At 45.8% G+C, this 18,428-nt stretch overlaps 2 protein-coding genes across 3 annotated transcripts; both read left to right on the top strand.

The window, feature by feature from the left end:
- Window positions 1-81: 81 nt before the first annotated feature.
- Window positions 82-16,320, top strand: LOC6550259. 2 transcript variants are annotated; one of them, XM_001977674.3, is made up of 11 exons: window positions 82-781; window positions 6,056-6,327; window positions 6,613-7,622; window positions 7,694-7,790; window positions 7,848-8,763; window positions 8,833-9,336; window positions 9,694-9,801; window positions 10,814-11,077; window positions 11,143-11,295; window positions 11,359-12,444; window positions 12,531-16,320. In XM_001977674.3, the coding sequence occupies exons 3-11, from the start codon at window positions 6,951-6,953 to the stop codon at window positions 12,589-12,591; spliced, it is 3,861 nt and encodes a 1,286-aa protein (XP_001977710.2). In that variant the 5' UTR covers window positions 82-781; window positions 6,056-6,327; window positions 6,613-6,950; the 3' UTR covers window positions 12,592-16,320. The 2 variants fall into 2 exon arrangements, with proteins under 2 accessions (XP_001977710.2, XP_026837399.1); XM_026981598.1 differs by lacking the exon at window positions 9,694-9,801 and having other exon boundaries at window positions 83-781.
- Window positions 16,321-16,635: 315 nt separating this feature from the next.
- On the top strand, window positions 16,636-18,180 carry LOC6550261 (zinc finger protein 16). The gene is made up of 2 exons (XM_001977676.3): window positions 16,636-17,241; window positions 17,321-18,180. The coding sequence occupies exons 1-2, from the start codon at window positions 16,761-16,763 to the stop codon at window positions 17,896-17,898; spliced, it is 1,059 nt and encodes a 352-aa protein (XP_001977712.1). The 5' UTR covers window positions 16,636-16,760; the 3' UTR covers window positions 17,899-18,180.
- Window positions 18,181-18,428: the final 248 nt, after the last annotated feature.

The raw sequence follows: 18,428 nt of genomic DNA on the forward strand, positions 1-18,428 counted from the left end.
ATTTCCCTCTTCCAGTGGCAAAGTTCGCTGGCAGCCTCGCTTTTCCAGCGGGCCGCGGGCACTAGTTTTCGCAACTGCGTCGCCAAAGGGCTGACCGCAGCCTTTCCAACCGAGAAACTTGGCGCTGGCGCTCTCGCTCTCGCTGCTGCTCCCGCTCTCGTTGTCGTCGCCACCGCCGCTCTCGCCACTCTCTCTTTCTCTCTCTCGTTTTGATTCGTTTCGCTCGTTGCCACTCGGGTCGCCGAAAAATGGGGACTGCTGCTGCTGGCGCTGTTGGCGCAGGAAAATCCATTTTCCATTTTCCTACATGCGGACACTGGCTCAAAGTATCGTGTGCGGCGGACGTCCTTGTCGTGCGTGCGTCGTTTGCTCGCGCTGACGGTGTTTTTTGTGCTAGGTTCAGGGCATCGGGCAACATGGAAACATAACCACCAGCTAGGCGGAATAACAAGAAAGCCCATCTAGAAGAAGAATAGAAAACTCTGTATTTTGCAATAGCACAATTGGAATTTCGAATCGATTTATAGAGTGTTGTCTGTGCTTTGCGGTTTGTGTGGTGTGTTGCATTTTCGAAAGATGCCTGGTTTTTTCTTTTTGTTTAGTGAGATTTTCTCGTATTTTTTTCATCAATTTCGGTGAGAGTGCTGTGCAACGAAAGGGAATACGCAAAAACGATTTTTTGTAGAAAATCGCGAGAGTCCCCGAAGGAGAAGACCATACATAGAAACGAAAAGGAGAAGGAAAAGGAAAGGCGAAAACGAAGCAAAGGCAGCGCAATAAGGTAGCAAAAGAAAAAAAAATGCAAAAAATAAAAACGATGTATTTGTTTGTGTGCGAAAGTGGAAACACCGTTAGTTATGCTAACATTGACAGTGAAAATGTGAAAAATACGAAAACGTCTGCATGGTGAAAATATGAAATGTGCTCAATAATACATTTTCACTTGACCCAGACGCTGGTATGTGTGTGTGTGTGCATGAGTGTGTGTGCTGCGAGTGTGCACACCAACACACACAATTTGGTGTGTGTGGTGTGGTGGAGAAGAGAGTGAGAGTTGCGGGAGAAGTTGCGAACCAGCTGGCTCGGCGGACGTAAATATTTAATTGCCCAATGGGCGTACATACATATGTACATATGTCTATACACACGTTGTATAAAAATACGGAAATGTGTGTACTTGGCGATTTTTGTTTATTGTATGTTATTGCAAACGAATTTCGAATCGCCAAAGGTGTGAGAGTTCCACAAAATCACAAAAAAAGCAGCAGTGGCAGCAGCGAAATCCCGAACTCCCCAAGTGGAATAACTGTTTTTGCGCAAAGTTGTCTGACTTTGTTGTTGTTGTTGCTGCTGCTGCTGCTATCTGGTTGTTGATATTGTAGTTGCACACAGACACGCTCATACGCAGACACCCTCGCAAAATCATCATCAATTACGCCCCTCCATAGAAAAAGCGGAGAGTGTGTGCGTGTGTGTGCTATCTTGCGCCTATCAAAGCTCTCTCTTCGCCCACACTCTCTCACACACACATGCACTAGTACCCGCACCCCCACCCGCACCCTCACCCGACACACACACACGTGCGCACATAGAAATATAGTCCCTCTATAGGCACACTTTCACTGATACTGTACCGTTTTAGTTTATTAGCTCGTATTCCGCCCTCCACAGTGGTGTTAGTTGGCCAGAAAGTGTGTAAAAATGTTTGTTGACTCGATCTACAGTGGAGCCTGGCCGAGTCGATCGACGCTTTTGGCCTTACGTCAGCTTGACTCACGATGGCCGACCCCAAAATGAATGGCAGACAGCTGGCTCGGTTGGGCGAAGCACCAAAACATCGTTGGTGGGGGAACTCCAAACTTAACCTTGGTGTGAATACTGTTTGCTGGGCTTTCTTGGCTTATTACTTCAAAGTGAAGCCGAAATATGATTTGTTCAGGAACTGCTAACATGAAGTTCCTTGATTGCTGCTTTATTTGCCACCTTACTATTCAGATATCAGAGATCACGTAGTCAGTTGCAGCTCTAGATAATCACCAGTGATCATAGATGACTCCCCTCATAAACTTAAAAGGGATAGGCGGTATATGGAAATCGAAATGAAAGGTGTTTGAAAGTATGCAACAAAACGAGGCGCCAACCTGTGTACATTCGCAGCCCAATAACATTCTGTTGCATACTTTCGCGCACCATTATGGGTAATTTCTGTGTAACCCTCGAATAATTGTTATCTCCTTGCCTTATCGTCTCTATTAGATATATGTACACTACACTGATCCCCAGCGGGCATTGTTTATCTTTTCTTCTTCGCACGCACGTGAAATACTTTTCAGCAAATTCCCAGATGTGCGAGTTCATGTGCGTAGTCATAAGTTATAGAAAACAGCCAATTACTCTCCCTGGGTAAAATTGATTGAGCGTCTAGTCGATCCGCAAACGGCCCTTAAATTGAAGTTATATCACGAGTAAGTAGCTCGATATCGATGTGAATGGTGAATAGCACCCATGGTGCTTCTATTATCGCATGTCTGGCCAAATAAGTTTGATGGCTTGGCCGTATTTTATGGCATCCGAATATCGAAAGAGTACAAACAAATTTAGCCCCGGCCAGCAAGTACATATGTACATATGTACATACCAAATCCCAAATCCAGACGTGAAAGTGCTGATTCCCCATTCTACACTGCACACTGTTATTTTCGCATTTACGGCGTAATTACTCAGCCAGATCTTGATGGAAAACGGCGGACCGATCGCCGCTACACTCATCTGTAGACAGTCCAGTTCACTCGAATAGGGCCACGCCGCCCCATCAGATGATATATAGTCTCATATCATTTATATTTCCTACTCCACTTGCATTTGTGATAAGACACAGAATTCTTGAGTCTTAAACCCTTTGGAACTCCAAATTACAGTCCACTTTGGGATAGAATTGGCCTCTTTAGTGGTTAACCACTATTGCAATGCCCATGCAGCCCAGGTCGAGGGGCAAATGCCAGGATCTCTATCCAATCAGCTTAGGAAAGCCGTTCCTATATATATGTAGTGCTTTACAGTTTTAGTTCCGAGGCACTGGAGCGCTGGCCTTGGCCAAATTAATGTGCGGGAGGAATAAGCCCTCAGAAGAACGTAAACAATGGGGCATCTTAAAGTAATCCTTTAACAATGCCCCCTGCCTAAGGCAGCTGTAATCGCATCAACTGCGCCGTGCACGAGATGGTAATCACTATCAATGCAACGATGAGCTCCTTTCGCTGCGAACCGTGGGCATCTTGAGTTTCCTCGGCAACCAGTACCAGTAACCAGTACTCGGTAGGCGGTAGTCGGTAGTCGGTAGTCAGGGCTGAGGGTTTGGTGCAGCATTCAGCATTGCGAGGGATGACTAAATGCTGCTTCAAAGACGATTTGCATCCCACGTTTGTGTTCTGTGTGCCCCGCAATACGAGGATGTGTGTGTGTGTGCCTACTCATAGTTAATTCAGCCTTGTTTACGAGTTGGTTAAGTTCTCCAAGAGGCTCGCACTTGTTTACTTTAAGGGCTTATTGTTCACTGCATTGCGGCGCATATAGGGCGGCTGTAGCATCCGGATTTTGAGTAGCAGGTAGGCGGTGCAATCAGATTTGATAAGTATATATACCAAGAATAGTACATACGTGGCTATCTCACAAACAGACCCAATGCACATTGACCAGCTCATTAAGTACTTATTTATTTGTACAATCGCTTATTAAGAGCTGCACAGGTGCGGACGGACAGACAATCGAAACACCCCGATATGTTTATTATGTTTGGCCATTTTTCATCGGCTGCAAGACTCAGGTTCCAATTGCAAGTGTACTTTGGGTTGCCAAAGTGAGGCAAAGCCGCCTGAAATGTGCTTGGGCGGGTCAAGAAGGACACATAATACCCGTATGTAATAAAAAGTGGGCAAACCCGATGTGCAGCAAATTAATAAAGTTTTGCTAACTGTGCGAGCATGTAACATTGACACAAAAAACAAGAAGCTAACGCAGAAGGCAGCCAAAGAGTCAACAGCAGCAACAACAACATGGACTGCAGGCAGGAAACCTCCCTCGCAAACGGAAACTCATTTGCCAACAGTTTGAAACCAACTTCCGGCCCAGTAACGACGACAACGACAAGGGCAGCCGCCTGCGACGAATGCATGACAAAAGTCACATTTGAATGGGCGGGTGGGGGCGGGCACTTCACGTGGGCGGGGCTTGTGGCAAGCGCTTCAGCAGAGGCGGCAACAAAGCCCAACGAAATCAGCGCTACTTATCAAAATTAGAACAGCAAATCTCGGCAAACAAATTAAATATAGTAAAGCAAACTGTGCCTCCGCTCTGCCTTTTATAAATATGCATATATATTAATGGTCCTTATAATGCCTCGGAATAAAGCGGGCCCATTATTATTACTGAGAAATGGCCAGCAAGCAGCAATTGCATCGAGAAATAGATTATTTGCGCGCTTAATCTCTACAGCTAAAGCTTGTGCAAGTAGTGCAAGCAGGTAAGCTAGTTGAGGGTTTTCTGGATAAGTCTAAGCCACTTTGAAAGCAACTTGCCTGATTAGGAATGAAGATGAAATATGAGTTTACAGCCTTCTTGTTATTCCAAGAAACCGTTCCGAAAATAGCCGCCATGAATGGCAATTCGTACTGCCTTCGCCTGAACCTGCGCAGATTTTTGCAGAATTACAAACTCAACCAATTCGAGAGATCGAAGTTTTGCGTAAAGGCGCCGAGCTAACAAGCAAATGGCTAAAGTACGCAATTGCATGTGTCCTTGGAGCGGTTTGCCATCGCTAACTACGCACCGGGCGTATCTTACATAATTAAATTAAATCCTTTTTAATTTGCTAGAAGCGGGTGCTCTTTGCATAAGGTGGGCGCCTAATGCAGTGCATGGGCCTAGAGCTCCGCTTGATTGACAAATGAACAAATCGATGGGAAAAGACAGTGCAAATTGCATTATTGATTGGATTCAACTGCCCGGGGATGTTTAGGTTGACTTTAGCCAACTATTAACAGTCAATGGGAACTCCCTGAAGGCTTTAATTAAGCTATGTGTAGCATATATTCTGAAAACAAGTATTATTTGCGCGTATGCCAAAAAGTATGCAACGAAAGTGAAACCTCCGTCAAACTAAGCTACTGCATACTTTTGCACACCTTCATAGGTGTTTTGCCAAAATTCCCTCCCAACGATCCATGTATTATGCGTACTTCCAAAAACTCCCTACTCCCGGTTGTTTTTTAGGGGCGTTGTTCGCCTGCATCTTATATGTGGTCGCCATATTGGTGTCACAAGCCCATATTTCTGCCAATGTAAGCCCAACAGCCATTGTTATTTTTAAATGCTATCATTAAAGGAGGCGCAGTAAAGCTGGCACATTGGAGTCGCACGCGAGCCGCTCCACTTCTATTTCTACTTATAGTTGACTGGAACGGAAAGAGGTCGATAGGGCAAAGTGCGTTTGTTAATGACAAAATGGTTATACAAGTGTGCCGCGGGCACGCACATACAAATAACAAGAATGGAGAGCTTACTTGCTTACTTACGAGCCCAAAGTCGAACACCCTCGCAGCTGCAAAACAATTTTGTATATTATTAGTACGAAAATAATGTAGAGAGGCCACTAAATTGGACTATTTATGCTGCAGATATAGGATATAGTCAGATAAGGTCCATATGGCCATGGGTATACCTCAGAGCCCTAGAGAAACTAGCGAGGTAACCTCAAGGATAAAACATAGTATCCTTGCTTCTCTGTGACGAAAGGGGAGTCACATAAACCAGCTTGAAAGGGGTAAAGGGGGTAAATGGTTCAGCTTGGCCCAGAAAAACGTATTTCCGCTTAAGTTCCGGGCTAAGGTGGGCGTTACAGACTGCGCCTGACTGCTAAAATAACTTAAAAAGGTGTCTGAAAGTATGCAATAAGAAATGACGTCGTCCTTTGGAATAAATGCTTTAAATGATCAAGTTGGCAATGTGTACAAACAGTAGCTGCATATAAATTGATGTATTTTCTGTACGTCTTTTGCAGGTTTTCACCAGCACACACCGCCTTTAAAGTCCTGACGCTGATACCTGCCATTTGGAGGCCATGAAAGCAGGATATTTATGGATAGAATAAGTAAAAGGCGCCCCAATCAATTTGAACACCACTTCAGCATCCTGCGGTGGTTGCTACAGCAAGCTGGACGAGAAGAGGGCACTCCAGAAGGGCTTCTCCGGCGATAGGCGATAGGCGATACTGGGGTCGTCACTTTTAACGGAGGGAAAAGAGAAGCCAACCCGACCGAACCATGAAACATTGTAAGTTTGCTTGTTAGTCAATCGACGAGTTTTCCTCGAAGCGCTATATTGTGAGGTGTTTTTCCTCGTAGCGATTTAATCAGAAATGTTTACTGTCCTCAATGCACTTGGCAGGTGTCTAAAAGTATGCAGCGAAAATAAGAATCATTATGATGAGACTTGCTAAGTGAGCATACTTTTGGACACTTATGGGAGACGACCAAACTGCTAAGAGTTCTTCCTGTTATATCATTTGCATTGATTATTCATATAGTCGAAATGAAGTAACCGTGACAATATTTTCAGCAAATATTTCCATACACAAAGACATGATGGAATTCGGGTAACTGAAACCGATAGCAACGCACACAATTAGAAGTAGGCCACACTCACCGAATACTTCATTAAGCGGCTAAAAAGCGCGTTAGAGATCATGAAGCGAACGGATATTTCCAGAACGCGTAAATGAAAGCACACTTGCGAACGAAGCAACTTTGATATATAGCACCCAAACCGAACTGTTCCCAGCGGATCAGTAAGAACCAGGACGAACAGGAGGACGAGGCGGACGAGGAGGAGGCGGACGAGGCCGACGGGCCAGAGACGGCAGCGAAACCGCCGCCGCGCCAGCGGGCACAGCGGTTATGGAACCACATGGCGGAGTGCCGCCGGACAGGGATCGGCAGCTGGTGCTCCGTAATCAGTCGGCGGCCATCGTGCCCGTGGTCGTATCTATACCGCCCGCGGGACCGGCTGCAACCACGCCCACCCCGCAGCCAGCGGCACATGCCCAATTGTCGCTGGTGCCCAGCAAGCCAACTAGTCTGAGTCTTCAGCCTCATGTCGTGCTCCAGGCCATGCAACAATTGTCGCCGTCGGCGGGCGGCAACAACAATGCCAACAGCGCAGTCGCCACCGCCACCGCCACCAGCAGCAGCAGCGGGAATGCGAACAGCGGCAGCAGTCCCGCCCTAGCCTCCACCGCCACCGCCATATCGGCCACAACGCAGGCAGCCACCGCCTTCAGCGGCAGCTCGGTGGGTCACCACCACCTGCAGCACCACCACCAGCACACGCATCCGCATGCCCCACAGCAGTCGCAGTCACAGTCCCAGTCACTGACACAGCCACAAACACAGCCACTGCACCAGCTCCAGCAACCGCATCCGGCCAGTGCGTCGAGTACAGCGCCACAAAGCCACCATCACGGCTCCATATCGGTCACTGGGTCAGGTGGACTACTCGGCTCCAGCGGCGGCAGTGGCAACCAACAGCAGGCCATCGAGAAGCTGTCACGACCCATGGCTTTCGATAAGGTGGGTTAAATGACCAGGCGCATTATACCTTGAAGCTTGAACTTACCTACAAATATTACGCATTTCTTTAGATGGAAATGCTGGTGCGGGAGATGCAGGATCAGGAACATGGCGTGCCTGTGCGCCAGCAGAAGATGTTTCTGACTTCCATACCATATGCGTTTATGGGTGAGTTGATAAGCAGACCGTTTAACTAATCGCTGATTGATTGTTGCCCACTTTTAGGATACGATCTAATTGAATGGCTGATGGATCGCCTGCAGATTGAGGAGTCGGAGGCCCTGAACATTGCCAATCAACTGTGTCTGCACGGCTACTTCTTTCCGGTCAACGACTCAAAGACGCTGACCGTTAAGGACGACTCGTCGCTGTATCGATTCCAAACGCCCTACTACTGGCCCTGGCAGCACAAGGCGCCGGACAACGTGGAGTACGCCATCTATTTGGCCAAGCGATCGCTGCGCAACAAGCAGCGCCATGCACTGGAGGACTACGAGGCGGAGGCACTGGCCTCCCTGCACAAGAACCTGAAGGGCAAGTGGGACTTCATCTCGATGCAGGCCGAGGAGCAGGTGCGGCTGGCCAAGGAGCGCAAGAAAGGTGACAAGATCGTGGGAGACTCGCAGGAACGTGCTTACTGGAGAGTTCACCGTCCACCACCTGGCCAGTTCACTCCGTTGGAGCCCTGTCCAGTGCCTTCGCGCGATCGTCAGGGCCTCAAGCCCAATAAAAAAAAGACTGTCGATGACATGCAGCGCGACGTTGACTACTTGGGCAAGTCGCTCAATCGGACGCGGATGAAGATGTCGCAGGCCTGCGAGTCGCTCGTTTGCTACTCGGAGACATTCTCCGAATACGATTTCTTTCTGCAGCCGGCACTGCCCTCCAATCCGTGGGTCACCGAGGATATTGCCTTCTGGCAGCTGAACAACACCTTTGTGGACATTCCCACAGAGAAGCGCGTCAAGCGCTGGGCCATCTCCATCGAGGAGCTCGTCTCCGATCCCACTGGTCTGCAGGAGTTCACCGGCTTCCTGGAGAAGGAGTACTCCCACGAGAACATCCGCTTCTGGATAGCAGTCAATCGATTGCGCCGTTCCGCCCACTCCCAAGTGGCGCGAAAGGTCAACGAAATCTACGAGTGAGTATGAGCCCTCCATGCACTCGATGTTCCACCTCCTTAATCACCTTTATATGTGTGCTCTTTCAGGGAGTTCTTGAAGCCCGGCGCACCTTGCGAGATTAATATTGACGGAAAGACCATGGAGAGCGTGCTCAAGGGCCTGAAGAATCCATCGCGGTTCACGTTTGACTCGGCATCGGAGCACATATACATGCTGCTGCTGAAGAAGGATTGCTACCCGAGATTCATACGGTCGGAGCACTACAAACGCCTGCTGGACACCGGCATTCAGCCGTCGTACAAGAAGCGCTTTTTCAACTTTGGCGGCGTGAGCGGTGCCAAGAAGAAAATGACAGCCGCGCTGAGTAGCCAGCCGAATCTGGGGGATGCGGCCAAAGGACCCGGCGGCACATCCGCCGGCAGCTCCATGATGCAGGCTCCGCCGCCCGGAAATCTCGCCCGTCGTCGTGGCAGCGATCGCAGTCTGACGGGCTCCGCCCACGAGCTGGCCGTGATCGGTGTGAACAAGGATGCCGGCTCCAAGGTACCGCACTCTCATTCCCAGAGTAATCTCAGCGAAATCCCCTTCAGGTAAGTGAAGATCTCGACCGGAAGTAGTGCTGAGTGAGTCAGTTCAGTAATCGATGTAATCGATGCTCAGCGAGCTAATTTTTACTAATTTTTCGCAATGTTTAATTTGCCTGAAAGAGCCAAGCTAAGCAAAAACATCGTTTTGATTTTTGGCTACCAAGCTTTTGGTTTACATACAACATATATACTACTATATACTACTAACTCTTTCACGATGCGCACGAGACCTTTAGAACGAAAAAGAAAAGATCGAAAAGAACAAGCAACAACCCGAAACCCCTCGTTGAACAATTGATACTATAACAATTGATTATATCATATATATGCCATACAATTTACATCACACACGCACTGCAGTAGCGATTCAATTTATCGAGGCGATATGCCACAGCGCCACATGGCGATCATGGATATTGGGATATATGCGGCATACGGGAATCGCGAAAGTAGTTTGCAGGCACTTCCGTAAGACATGTTTATTGATTGGTTTTGCGAAACGCTTACTACTTACCACTTGTACTAACTAAACTCTTTCCAAACCTAAAACGTAATGCTAGTTTTTTCCTATCCACACCACTTTTGTTCATCGTTCGATCTGTGCCCCATACCTCCACACCCATCCAATATTTGCGTTACCTGCCTTCTGTTTCCATCGACTTGTCGCCTCTTCTGCCCATTTTTGAGATGCAGTTTCGAAATAAGCCAACTGAAAGCTACTAGGCAGATATAACTTGCATATTTATTACATAAATAATTAATTAAGATAACGGAAAGGCTTCCAATTGCTTGGGGGAATGGGCGACATCCAATTCTTTTGTAAACTTGTTGTCTAACTTCACCGCAATGCCAAAACTATAACCGGTACTTCAGCCTGACGTTTTTTCTGAACGATTTGAACAATTTATTATGCTATTCATCCATTTTCTGGCTGAGGCTCCATCTAGTTGTGTACTTAACCTGTTTCAGGACATAACCCAGTCCGATTGATCTCACCAAGAGGAAGTAGCGAGTACCGGATATACAGAGGAAAGTCGGACGCACCGACTTTGGCATACCCACTTGCTGTTTCCTGTCATCTGTCCAGCGAGTTCCCATTGCCCCTGGAGTCTGTATGTCACCACTGCGATCCTGTTTGCCTCGCCTCTTTTCCAGACTCTACCAACTGTCTCCGAATATACATACATAGTTTCAATCGTTGCTATGCTCGAATGTTTGCTGTTGTTATACTATATTGTGTGTGTTCTGTACTATTTATGTACCATTTGGACATAAGCTAAATATGGCCGATTTGACTGTTCGTTTCCGGATGCTTCTCCCATGCGCCTCTTGCCCTTTTATGTTACTAATTGTACATATGCATATATGTAAGTCTACGTGTTGAACACCAGCATTCCTTTTAACCACCGTCTAAGTGTATAGAGCATATGGTTAGCAGGAACTGCCATAATGTATATATGTACCATGGTTTGTCCCGCAGAGAAACGCCAAAGACGAAGACCACCGTCCTCGACGCCACGGAGTCCACATCGTCGTCCACAGCTCTGGTTGTGGCGGCCAGCAGTGCCGTCTGCCCGTGGGATGAGCCAGCCGAACCAGTTCCGCCGCCGCCGGCGCAAGTGAAGCTATCCGTGTGTCCCTGGGAACTGGATAGTGCCACAGAGCCGCCGGCAGCGGCTCCAGTAGTGGGAGGTGGAGCGTCGAAGATCCTGAGTTCCACCGGGCAACCACTGCGATTGAATAGGTAGGCGCACAACAACCCGAAACTCCGGATGTTTGGACAGCAAGTAATCAACATTTTATGCGCAGCACTTCCTCGGACAACAGCGATGTGAATGATCGAATGCAGCGCAATTTGGGCATTCGCCATCAGAACACCGTGGACAGCGGCGAAGCAGGCATAAAGCGTCTGATTCCCAACATTCCGGAGCAGCGTCGGGCATCGGTCTCATTTACACCAAGGTAATCAAGTGCTTTCACACCAAGCCATCTCAAATTTGAATGCGTTCCTCTTTTCCTTGGCAGCCCCACTCCGGATTTCCAGCTAGGACGCACTGCAACGACGACCTCCTCGCCCACTGTGGCGCCCAGCAGCTCCACTCCGCTGCAGGCTCGCAGTGCTGTGTACGGCAGTGGCCAAGGCATCGCCAAAGATCCACCATCTGGCTCGGATGTCGATGCGGAATTGGAGGAGGAACTTAACAAAATATCCCTGGGCGAGTCCTCAACATCGGAACCGCCGCTTCTAGTGGTACCCACCCCCGAACAGACCCCGCCGCCCATAACCAAGATCACGCCGGCACCGGGAGAATGCGAGAATCAGGCGGATCAGGTGGTCGATTCGACCGAGATCCCGGAAAGCTCCTGCTCAACCCAAGCCAACCAGCTCAGCGAGGCCCCAGCGACTGTGACCACGGTTAAGGAGGTCCAAATCGAACTGATCGAGCAGAGCAGTGGTCTCCACACACAGCCAGGTAGTCCGCCCACCATTAAGGTCCTGGTGCTAGAAGCAAGTGCGCCCGTGTCCGCTGAGATCGCAGCAGCAGAACCGGGCGAGGATCAGGCACAGACAGCAACCACCGCCACCATCACCACCGAGGATCAAGCAGAGCGGGCGGACGACACAGAAAAGGTCGCTGACTTAGAGCAGACGGTTCTGGACGAGCTTTCACCAACCACCGACGAGTACCAGGAGGGACTGCAGTTTGGCGATGCCAAGGATGCAGTGGACGACTTTGACAGCATAGACGTTGGCTATATACCGCCAGCACCCACCCCGGCGCCCTCAATGGCGCCCCTGGCCGAACTGGACGTGGACACCGTGGACGACGAGCCCTGCGAGCCGTGCGACCCGCCCGCTCCTCCTCCTCCTGTTCCGCCCAGCAGCAGCAGCAGCAGGGAATTGGTGATGGCCTCCGGCTCGGCCTCGGCCTCGGTCACGGCCACGCCCACATTCAGCAACGAGGAGGCGCGCAAGCGGCGCAAGAAGCGAAACCCGGAGGGCAAGAAACTTAGCTCGCAGGACGAAAAGGACAAGGAGGCGCGCGAAAGGGCCGGCGGCAGCAGCATGGATGCAACTGACCACAATGCGGTGTGTCCATGGGAAGACGAGTTAGTATAAAGCCATGCGTTTCACCACCCATAATCCTGGCTAAGTCCGCTTTCTCCTTCTGCTCCCACCCAATCCTCATCCACAGGAACGTCAGCACCAACGACGGCACCTTCGTGAAGACATATGCCACACTGGGATACTTATGAATAAAGCCCAATCTGTTCAAGACGGTGGTCAACAAGTTGCTGAATAGGAAGCCATTGAAGAAGTAGGGCCAGGCCTGGGTAGCTAAGTTTATTATACGGAGTATCTATTATAATACGTACATGCAAACATACATATTATGTAAATGTAAGTATTTGAATAATTGAGTGTATGCATATGTAAATGTTAAATGCTTCTCAAGTTCTTCAAACCATTGAATCAAACGAGGCGCAGTGGTTTATTGCTGAAAATTTCAATTGAAATGAAATCAAATGAAAAGAATTGAATTGAAATGAAATGAAATGAAAACGGTCTATGAATGCTACAAAAGTACATACTTTATCTACAGACGAACATACTTATTTACAAAACCAAGTGGCTAACGTGGCTAACGTGGCTAACATGGCTAACTAGAATAACAAACAAAAAAAATCAGATGACAACTAAATGGATATTAATGTGTTTAAAGTCGCGAGTGCCGCCTTCTGATCACTTGTAAAAACGATAATTAAACGGAGCTTAGATTCGGCACAGCAGAAACACTTTAATGTATACAATGTATATGATCTTTCTGTGCATAAGAAACAATTTTCCATAGTTAATTCGAAGCTATACATATATAGTCCCCTTCAAAGTCAAAAAACAGTAATCAAGATCGAGATGAATAGACCATAAATTGTATTATAAACTTAGGACAGCAGTGGGAGCAGTTTTCACAATCCATCTGCGATCAACTCTATGTATTTTTCCCTGGAAAAGCTCTTGTTATCCCAGCAGATTTGTGACATCGAGCCCAAGCTGAGCTGGTAAAGGGCAAGCTGGTACTGGTACCTGGTACTTGGAATTATACCCAAACTGTATTCTCGGTGCCTTGCGCTAGAGCTGCCTGCGATTGGTGGTCAGTGATGGGGACAATACTATCTGAAATTGTAATGGTGATCATCCTTGCCCTCTGCCAATGCCAACACCAGAACCCAAGATTTATCCAGCTAGTAGTACAAAGTGTTGGGCCTATGTAACCATGGCTCCGATTCACCAACTATAAGTGTTACGGAATAGAATCCCCTCGGATAATTAAATGCACAAGTTGCTGCGCAAGTAGCTGCCACTTGATATCTCTGTTTGAAGTCGTCTGTCTTAATGCAAATGCAATTAGTTTAATGCAAAGCCGTTTCATTTCACGCGTACATGCCCGAACTCACGAGCCCCAAATTGATGTGCAGTGAAAATGAAACACAGTTTGAAAAACGCATAGAGCCCTAGCCAACCAAAGTCTATATACGCGTATGTAATATTATATTTCCCAGTTTATGTACGAGTATTTGCCGATGCGAAGCTGACTTGCGCGATTAACTTGTGCATTTTAGATTATATACCTACGTCCTACGACTACCTAGTAATTTTCTCTATTCGACTAGAAATGTATTGAGCTGCCCGCCCAAACAATCGCAGAAATCGAGCTATGCCGTATTACACTAACCACTTAGAGCCAACATCGATGGGAGTGAGGCGAGATGGGGCGCATCTTTAAGATCAAATTGGTGTTCGATTCGAACGTGTTAACTTAACTTAAAGTGAATCTTACAAATACACGTACAAGAATATATGAAACAGATAAACAAATAAATTAGAGAATCAAATTAAGATGAAATCCTGGTTGTTCGCGACTAATACCTTTATATGAATCGAAAGATGATAACTTATCGAAGAACTATTACAATCTAAGTACATATATTTCTATTTTCATTGTGCATATGAATTAGCTACTTTACTGTCGAAAACCGTTTTGCTGGTAAACAATCTTTATATGGGATATCTGAGTATCTGAATATCTGAATTCTCTTTGTGCTTTCTATGCTAAACATACATTTTTGAACTAATTCAATTAACGAGACGAAAACGCAGAGCAGTAACACTTGAAATCCGAGATCCGTAAGTCCCTAAAACGATATCCAATGTAAAGAGCGTACCAAAAATCAAAGCAAGTATTGCATAGATATTACGAAACATTACGATGGTATGATGGGGAGTACATACATATTGAACTTATATAGCATATAGAAAAATAGGAACGATGAGCCGATGTGTAGGGCGTGCGTACAAAATGTGTACATGAAACCACCGTTAACTTTGCTTAATGCGAGCCGAGCAATTAAAGAGTTAAAGAATAAAATACAAAATACAAAATACAAAATACGAAATACAAATGAGAATGAAAAATGAGAAATGAAAAGAGAATAACTAAAGCAAACAGAATAAACCAGCAGCAGCAATAGTTCCGAAATTGTTGTCGAAATATAATAGCAGCTTTTAGAACAACACCAAAGAAGTTGTAGTAAATGCAGAGGAAAATTGTATTGTTGTTGTTTTTTATGTACATTTACTTTTTTGTATTACCGTTGTTGTAAGTCAAATATGCCAAAAATGAATAGTTTACTAAGAGTTTACAACAAAAGATTCAAATGCAGGCAAGATATGAATTACTTTAAACGCAAATCGCAAGAACAAGTTCCGAATGTTTTTAGTAGTCAATGGAGAATATCTTTTAATCGCTTACACTAAGTGTTCCCATGCATATTTATGGGTTCCTTGCCGAAACAGAAATCTTAAATAAACACAAATATAACACAAGAGCGCGGCTGTCGACTTTACTCTTCCCGGTACTCAAAATGTTCGAGTAAAACAAGTGAATAAGTTACTGATTCATTGATGCAACATGGAACGACTTTAGCTAATGGAGAATCGTGTTATTAGATCGTATTTAATTGTTACCTAACTTTATCCCACTTTGCTATATTTCAACGTTTCGTTGGGCATTTGAAGCTTTTTCCAACCATAACATTCAATAAAAATCGTCCCAGTTGATAGGAAATCGAAATACAAGATCAAACATTCGCATACTAAGGAATATTTATCTAATTTCAAGTATTTAACTTTAAATTAATTAATTTTCAGTTTGAAGAAGCTATTTTCGTAATGATCCAGAAATGATTTTTTAGAACTCTGGCCGATTTTTCGACTGTAGCGTTGGAATTTCGAAACCAAGAATGTTAGTCGTACCATTATGTTATTTGGATTTTTGAGTATCGGGTGAGCATAGAACTAAGGAACCATTCGAGGTCCGATGGATTGATTGAGCCGCCATAGCGCCATTTTGATAATAAAGAACAAAGAATTCGATAACTAATATATGTTTAATGAATTACATAAGTATGTACTACTTCACGCGACAGGTGGGTGGCATTGCCCTACAAATATTTACTTTAATTTCTGGATAATTAGTGCTCATATCACTGATTAGAGGACAGGAATGCGCAAAACAATATGCTTAATACATAAGATTCCAGAGCTTTTAGTAACGCCATGTAAATTCTGGGTCATGAATACAGTTGTGAAGATTGAAGATTGAAGAATGTAACCGAGGCGTTTGTTATTATGTATTCAAGTCATTTACTATAAGTGTATACAGCTTATACTATTATAAAAGTGTTAAAAACATGAATTATTTTGAGAAAAAAAACCCAAAAAGAATATACAACAAAATGTTAGTCGGTAAATGAAATCAAATGTAAAACAATTTAATGTAGACTGTACTAAAGAATTCAAGGAAATTTGAATATCAACACTCCATCACGCAAATAACTAAAAGGAAATTCGCAAATTGAATAGAAGTTGATGGGAAAATTATTTGCACAGTGCAGAAAAACGTGTTATAAAATTATTATACTATACAAAAAAACATATATTATTGAATTATGCTGATGAAATTAAAAACCATAAAAGTATGTAAAAAAAATTCAAATACAAAATGATTTAAATGAAGTACAATAAATATTCAAGTGACGAAAATGTACGGGCTGCTTCTTTTCAATGGGAATATTTCGATTGATTGAATTGATTATTTAAACTGATTCTGTATGTACTGTTGTTGTTAATCTTTATATTAATGGTAATAAAACAAATTGAATTTAAAATTTTGGGCGCGTACATAAATATTTGGTATATTTAATTGCTGCATTCGAGGTGCGGTCACACTGTTGGGTTCGCGGCACTTGCGGTCAATCGATAACATATCGCGCCTTCTGTTATCGAAAGACAGCGAATAGTTTTGTTTGCAAACACAATTTAAAGTAAATAAAAATTATAACACAAATTGAAGTTAAACTTACCTATGGAACCGGTGGCCATCCGGCCAAAGGCACCAGGAGAGGCCAACTGCGGAGCCCTGCGGCTGGCGGCGAAAAAGCCGGCCAAGAAGCGCATGTACCACTGCGGCGTTTGCTTGGCGGAATTCCCTGGTCATTTGGCCACCAAGCGGCACGAGCAGCATTGCGCAGCCAAGTTGAGGCGTCTGTTCGTCTGCCGCCACTGCCTGACGCTCTTCGGCGAGGAGGCCCGGCTGGAGCGGCACCAGAAGCGAAAGCACGTCGACGGTCAGTTCCTGTGCCTCCAGTGCGGCAAGCGGTACGCGTCCGCCACGTTTCTGTACCGCCATGTGGTCAGCTGGCACGGCGAACAGTCGCTATTCTACTGCGCCATGTGCGCGGACAACTGCAACGATGTGAAGACCTTCAGCGGGATGCTGGAGCTTCAGGAGCACGCCGAGGATGTGCATCGCCTGCGTTCCCTGGAGTCCACCGCCAGTGAGGCAGGTAGGTATCCTGCTAAGAAACTATTGTGGTTTTAATGATATAGCCTGTTTAATAATAATATTCAATACAATACCCGCAGGCAGCCAAGTTGATGAAACGCAGAACCTTGAGATGCTGGAGGAGAACATCGAGGACATATTGCCCAGCATCGACTGGGACGACGATCTCACCTTTGACTGGCCCATGGGCCTTAACAAGGAGTCGTGTATTGTGGACGCGAAGCCGAGCGTTTTTGTGTGTCCCTTGTGCGCCAACGGATTCACCGGCAGTCTGAGCCTAGTGCGGCACCTGGAACAGGTTCACGAGCGCAGTCCACTGGTTTGCTGCTACTGTGGCAAGAGCCATGGCAGCCGAGAAGCCCTGCGATCGCACCTGCAACGTGTTCACGTTCTGTTGCGCGGTCATGTGTGCAGCATTTGCCAAGCAGACTTCGCCACCGCCGATCATCTAAAGAAGCACGTGAACAGCCAGCACCTGAACCACCGACCGCATCTGTGTCCCACCTGCGGCAAGAGATTCGCCCAGCGGTGCCACCTCATCCAGCACTTGGCCACGGATCGCGGCCATGGGCACGGCAAGTACGTCTGCCAACTCTGCCTGTGGCCCTTCTTTCGGGCCATCGATCTCGAACGCCATGTGATTAAGAAGCATCCGTAGGGCAGTCATCCTAGCGGGCATCGTAGGTACCTTCGGTGTTATAAGTAACACCTTCTCACGTCTGGAATTACGCTTAATAACTACTTATGAAAAGAGTAAATGTAAGGTTTCATTATCTTTATTATTTCGTTTGTATAGATCTTTAAAGTTACTATTCGTGTTATCGCAAATGTTTCTCCAAGTGAACTTGAATTGAAAGTTTGAATTTTTGCTGTAAAATAACTGTTTACAAGACGACCTAATTTACACCTTAAGAACTCACTGGTACTATAAATATATAAATGTTGGTTTAAATTAAAAAAAAAATGTATTTCTAAATTTGAATGCAGATGTTTAGAGAATTGCTTCAGAAACATTTAGAGGTATGCCACTTCAAAATCAGATTAAAATAAGTTGAGTTATGGGGTTTAGAACTTCAGACTTGGGACATTTCTTACTTTTTTGAATCTACAGCATCCTAACATCAAAAAACTGACAAAAAAATTACAAAAAAAATTGAATTTAAAAAATTTTCCAAATTTGATTGCAGA

The sequence above is a fragment of the Drosophila erecta genome, unplaced genomic scaffold (genome assembly GCF_003286155.1).
Source record: "Drosophila erecta strain 14021-0224.00,06,07 unplaced genomic scaffold, DereRS2 tig00000126-arrow-pilon, whole genome shotgun sequence".
In the NCBI taxonomy this organism is placed as follows: Eukaryota; Metazoa; Arthropoda; class Insecta; order Diptera; family Drosophilidae; genus Drosophila; species Drosophila erecta.

Excerpts from the sequence above, each read along its gene's own strand:
- LOC6550259 (XM_001977674.3), top strand. The coding sequence starts at position 6,951 with ATGGAACCACATGGCGGAGTGCCGCCGGACAGGGATCGGCAGCTGGTG. Across the intron at positions 7,791-7,847 it reads CATACCATATGCGTTTATGG|GATACGATCTAATTGAATGG; the intron begins GTGAGTTGATAA and ends GCCCACTTTTAG. Across the intron at positions 12,445-12,530 it reads GTGTGTCCATGGGAAGACGA|GAACGTCAGCACCAACGACG; the intron begins GTTAGTATAAAG and ends CCTCATCCACAG.
- LOC6550261 (XM_001977676.3), top strand. The coding sequence starts at position 16,761 with ATGGAACCGGTGGCCATCCGGCCAAAGGCACCAGGAGAGGCCAACTGC. Across the intron at positions 17,242-17,320 it reads GTCCACCGCCAGTGAGGCAG|GCAGCCAAGTTGATGAAACG; the intron begins GTAGGTATCCTG and ends CAATACCCGCAG.